At 39.2% G+C, this 5,680-nt stretch overlaps 1 protein-coding gene across 1 annotated transcript; it reads left to right on the forward strand.

The window, feature by feature from the left end:
• The first annotated feature begins 557 nt into the window (after positions 1–557).
• On the forward strand, positions 558–5,410 carry LOC149395042 (E3 ubiquitin-protein ligase XBAT32). The gene is made up of 10 exons (XM_089615918.1): positions 558–1,331; positions 1,433–1,492; positions 1,567–1,638; positions 1,722–1,897; positions 2,011–2,171; positions 3,080–3,138; positions 3,250–3,296; positions 3,646–3,786; positions 4,027–4,118; positions 4,762–5,410. Exons 1-10 carry the CDS (start codon positions 1,137–1,139, stop codon positions 5,256–5,258), a joined length of 1,500 nt encoding a protein of 499 aa, XP_089472044.1. The 5' UTR covers positions 558–1,136; the 3' UTR covers positions 5,259–5,410.
• The last annotated feature ends 270 nt before the right edge of the window (positions 5,411–5,680 follow it).

Below are 5,680 nucleotides of genomic sequence, written 5' to 3' on the forward strand. Positions count from 1 at the left end.
TAGGTCCTGAATTTCTGTAGTAGTCATGAATCAAAACTTCTTGAAGTTTACAAAATGAGTAAGTTCTTATATTCTATTTCCATTCTAAATTTCTTTCAATATTTTGTTCCCGTACTTTTCCAACATATGCCAAAGCAATAGTATCAGAAATTCAGTATCAAAATTTATGTGGACAAGTTGATAATAATGTTTTCTTTCGAAGTTACCAAGATCAACGTTTGACTTGGGATTCTATTTTGCTGCCACAATTTAGTATTGAATCAAACAGGAGGCATCGATCAAGGCTGGAGGGCATTTGACCCCTTTTTGGGTTTCGTTTGTGGACAACATGTAATCTATTCTAGAGAGAGAGAGAGAGAGAAGTATTAATAGAGAAAAGAACAACCCAACTACCAAGTTGACTGATATAATAATATCCAATCATGGTGACACGCTTTTCTTGCTCGGCGTTGTTTGTTGATATTGACGATGCTGTTAAAAGCCTCTCTCTCTCTCTCTTGGTTGATAGTAATAGTATAGGCGTATAGCTATTATTATTATTTATAACAAATCAACCCACTTTCTCTCTATCCCTTTCATTGTTTTCCCTATATATCTCTTTTTTTTTCGTACCTAATTTCTCTGTTCGTGGTAAATGCCAAGTTTCTATTCCTTTCTCATATCTGTCACATATACCCAATTGTCAAAGTCACAAGCTTTCACATTCGAGTCCTTCCTTCCTTCCCTTTTGTTTTTTTTTTCCCCGAGCCGTGCCTGCAAATGGGTATCGGGTTTTCCTCAGATTTTTAATTTCTTAAAGATTTTTTCCAGGGTTATCTGTTAATTAATTACCGATTCTCTGGGTATAGTCCCATTGGGGTTTTTTATTATTTTTTTTTTCTCTTGTAATCTAGCGTTCGGTTTCTCGAGCTCAGTGATGTTTTGATTTATTATAATCCGTGATCGCAATGAATTGACATTGTTGTTACATTCTCTGAATAAATGTTTCACCTCAGCTTCAACCCTGCTTTGTTCTTCTCTCATGACCGTTACAGCAATATATCCCTCTTTTGCACGTTAGAACAGAAATGAGAGGACTTGTTTAGTTTCAAAGGAATACAATATATAATCTCTTTTAACTCTTTTGAGGGGTTTTAATGAAGTTCCTAAGCATTGTTGGGAATTCCTTCGGGTGCTCGGCTTCGGGAGAGAGATTGGTCTCCGCAGCAAGAGACGGCGATCTTCAAGAAGCCAAGGCCTTGTTGGATTGCAATCCAAGGCTTGTGAGATATTCCACTTTCGGAGTCCGAAACTCGCCTCTCCATTACTCTGCAGCTCAAGGCCACCACGAGGTAGTTTATTTGTTTAATTCTAATTTTGATTTTGATTTTGATTTTCCAATCATATTCAATGTGATTGTTTTATGATCTCGTTAATTTCCCATTGGTTTTAGATTGTGTCTCTATTACTGGAGTCTGGGGTGGATATCAACCTCAGGAACTATCGCGGGCAGGTATGTCCTTTGATTCTCGACGTCGAGATCGATTTATTTATTTTATATAATTTCGAGCTTGGTCTGTGTTTTAGACTGCTTTGATGCAAGCTTGTCAACATGGTCACTGGGAGGTTGTTCAGATTCTTATCCTTTTCAAAGCTAATGTAAGAAGAGTAGTATGTAAATCAAGCTTTGTCGGAGAAGATTACGATGGCATTTTTATTTATTTCTTTTTTTTGCTTTGTAGATTCACAGAGCGGATTATCTGAATGGAGGAACGGCGCTTCACTTGGCCGCTTTGAACGGCCATTCTCGGTGCATTCGGCTCCTATTGGCCGATTACATTCCCAGCTCGCCCGATTTCTGTAAAAAGCTGAAGAAAAATTTAGCCGATCAGGAATCGGTCCCGGAGTTTGACCACAAGTAAACGTTTTATCTCAAACCCATTGCATTGAATTCGTGTAGTGTTTTTTCCAACATGCTCTTTTAAAGGTTTTTTTTCTCCTTTTTTTTTTTTTTTTTTTTGGGTTTGGCAGCGCATTGCTACAAGTGATTAATAGCCCCGCTGACGGTGGAGTTACGGCTCTGCACATGGCCGCGTTGAACGGCCATGTCGAGAGTGTTCAATTGCTTCTCGATTTGGGGGCTTCTGTCTCGGAGGTCACTGTCGAGGACGGAACTACGATCGACCTAATCGGTAATTTGCACATTCTTTGCTTTCTTGCCCGAATTTTGAATTTTTCGTTCGCTGTCGAAAGTTGTGATGTAAATAGAACGGTGCAAATTCTGTTAGTGGATGTAATGAGACCGCATTGACGGAAGTGTCTCGAGTGACTAGGGATTTTCATGAATGTTTGCACCATGGAAAAGTTCTTGAGCTTCTTTGTGGGCGTTAAATGAAAACCGAGGAGAGAAAAGAAATTTGAAGGGCACACATATAGATACAATATTGAAAAAGGAGTGGATTTTGATTTTGTGAGGAAACCAACGATGTTAAGAGACCTTTGAAGTTTCGTTTAAATGTTCAAAGTTAGGAAGGTTTAAAATGGCATAATTGTCTGGTCAAGTCCAAAAAGCACGCAACGGGGTTTCCTTTTTAGAACGGGAAAATGTGCTTGTATATCCGGTGGTGGTTTTTACACCGGAATTGTGAGTCATGAGTAGAGATTGAAAGGTCAAGGGACAAGGAAGCCATTTGTCTTCAAGGACCCGGAGGTTTCCCCGAAATCAAGGAAGAGTTTGTTCGTGTAATAACTCTCTTTTAAGAGATCGACCGGCAAGGTAGTTAGGCTCGCGGATAAGGTTTCCCTAAGCTTGCTTCGCTGTGAGTGCTTGGTCAGGGAAACCAAGCCGCCATGAGATTTATTCTTGCTTAGTTTTTTCACCCACTTTCTCCGATGGATTCTTCTTAAAAGCACAAAACATGGTTCGTTGTCCAGGAACCGGAAACAACTTTTCAGAATGAATTTTATGGCTGCACATTCAACGTTCATGTTTTTTTGTGTTTTTTTTTTTCTTCTTTCTTCTGTAGAAAAACCAATAATTGTGTAATTTATAAATCTGGATTACCATTTCATATTTTTTTGTCGTGTTTATTCGATGCAGGATCTGGAAGCACAGCCCTCCATTACGCAGCATGTGGAGGGAATGCTCAGTGTTGTCAAGCAAGTCATCTATTTACCTTCAACTTCTTGTTTTTTTTTTTCTGTGTGCGTGTATATTTAATGTTTTAGTTGTATCGGTTTGTAATTACTTTGTTATGTGTTGCTCTGCAGATTTTGCTAGCCAGGGGTGCGATCCTGACTGCCGAAAATGCAAATGGGTATGAACTTCTTTTTGCCTGAGTTTTGCTCTTCAAAAGTTACACGGAACTAAAGTTTGATTGATCGATTGGTTGTGATTCGCTCATATCTCAATATTTTACAGGCATTTTTTTATTGTAATGAATTCTTGGTCATGGTATCTAATTTCAAATTTTATGAATTTTATGTCCTTGAACTGATTTTCCACTGAGAATCAATCGAGAACTTCTTGCGAAATATTTTACTCTGACGGTCCATTTTGTCTGAGAATAACAACTCGTTAAAGATATATTGCCTGTACCGAAAACCCGATCCTTGAATATCGTAGAACTAACCCAACCTATGTATTTCACTTGTGCTTTCTTGAAGATGGACTCCACTAATGGTGGCTCGCTCGTGGCATAGAAATTGGCTCGAGGAGATCTTGAGCACACAGCCAGAAAGCCAATCCAATATGATCTCTTCACCGTTCTTGTCTCTTCCATTGATGAGCATTGTCAAAATCGCTAGGTAACCATATTTTTGTGCGCTGTTTCTCTCCTCTCATTGATTAAAACTCATACATGTTGATTTACCACGGAAAAGAAAAAGTGGAGATTTTTAAAAATACACACTTGGGCACAGTAGCATGATTGCAAAATAAGATTGCGCATGAAAAAACTGCTCTTAACAAATACTCTTAGAAATCTTGATGTTAACAATTAAATTCCAGTGATTAGCAATGTGATTTCCAAATTTATTAATTTTCAGAGAGTGTGGATGGAGGAGCATCGATTCAACACCAACATGCCAAGACCCTTGTGTCGTCTGCTTAGAAAGGCCATGCACAGTCTCTGCACAAGGTAAATATAGAAAAACATTTTCAATTCTTTTGAGTCTTTGAGATTAATCAATACGTTCGTTTGGTGCTTGATTTTATTTCAAAACTCTAATTCGCCTTTGGATACCCGGATAAAAGAAATCTAGAGGGGAAAAAACGTGAAAATTTTGAAGTAAAATATGAAAATAGCTAGGAAAATCCACATTTTCAATTCTCGCGAGTCTTTGAGATTAGTCACTACGTTCGTTAAGTGCTCAATTCTATTTCAAAACTTTAATTTGCCTCTGGATACCCAGCTAAAAGAAATCTAAAGGGAAAAAAACATGAAAATTTTGAGGTAAAATATGAAAATAGCTTGGAAAATCACAATCTACGAAAATTCATGTGTGTGCAGGGACGGAGCCAAATTAAGGCCCAGTAGGAGCTTAAACCCCCCTTCAAAACTTTTCTTTTTTTTTTTTTTACATTTTTTAACCAGATCTTTTTTTTCCCTCTTATTTTTACCCTAAAAATTTACAAATTAGCCCCTCTGAAAAGAGAAAATTCGCTTTACCCCACCATAAATTTAGATTCTAGCTCCGTCCCTGCGCGGAATTTCTAAACACATCCGAACAAATTTAGTAAAATAATAATAAATAAATAAATAATTCGATCTGCGTTGGCAGGGTGCGAGCACGAGTTTTGCACGAGATGCGCCCTGTATCTGTGCTCGTCCACGTCAGCGGCAGGGCGCGGGCCCCACGGCTCGATCGCGTGCCCTCTGTGCCGAAACGGCATTGTCTCGTTCTCGATGCTCCCGGGAGCCGAGAAGGCCTTGTCGTCCCACAACGCCCCGTCGCGGCCGAGCCTCTCCCTCGCATTCTGCTCTTGCTCCGCCTCCGACTCCGCCGCCCCTTTGTGCCGCCCCGAGTTCTGCTGCTCCTCGTTCCCGCTCCGCACGATGACATCATCGTCGTCGTTTCCGCTCCGGCCGGTGAGCTGTCAGAGATTCCCGTCGGCGAAATTCAACTCGGGACTCTGCATGGGGTCCGCATCGGAGATTAGTCCCTCGTTGATCCCTCGCAGGTTGGCCAGCTGTTCGAGGTCCGGAAGGTTCCGGCGCAGGTCGTGGTTCTCTGCCCTCAAATTCAATCATTACGTGGCAACCGGCGGCGGATGCTGACCGGATTTTTAATTTTTTTTTTTTTTTTTTTTTGACGGGAAGATTTATTGTGGTCAAATAAAAAAAATGATTGACCTATGGCGGAAACAATTTAAATGTGCATAGTACATACACCGATACACGTATTATATATATATATATATAAAAAAAAAAAAAAAAAAAAAAAAAAAAAAAAAAGAGTCCTTTACAAAGATATGCTGTTTTGTTGATGAAAATAGTCATGGCTTTATATGTTTTAAGGGCTTGCTTCTTGTATTACCGATGGATTGTGAGAAATTATTTATATTCTTATCTTTGATATAATCCTTTTTATTTTATAAAAATAGTTCAGAAAAAGATTGCACGCTTGTGTTTGAAACTCGATCTATTTTACGAACTAATGATTAATGAAAAATTAATCAACCGGAGACGCGTAGATTTTT

Source organism: Urtica dioica, chromosome 5 (genome assembly GCF_054948205.1).
Source record: "Urtica dioica subsp. dioica isolate 48M chromosome 5, U.dioica_male_clone48M_v1_H2, whole genome shotgun sequence".
NCBI lineage: Eukaryota > Viridiplantae > Streptophyta > Magnoliopsida > Rosales > Urticaceae > Urtica > Urtica dioica.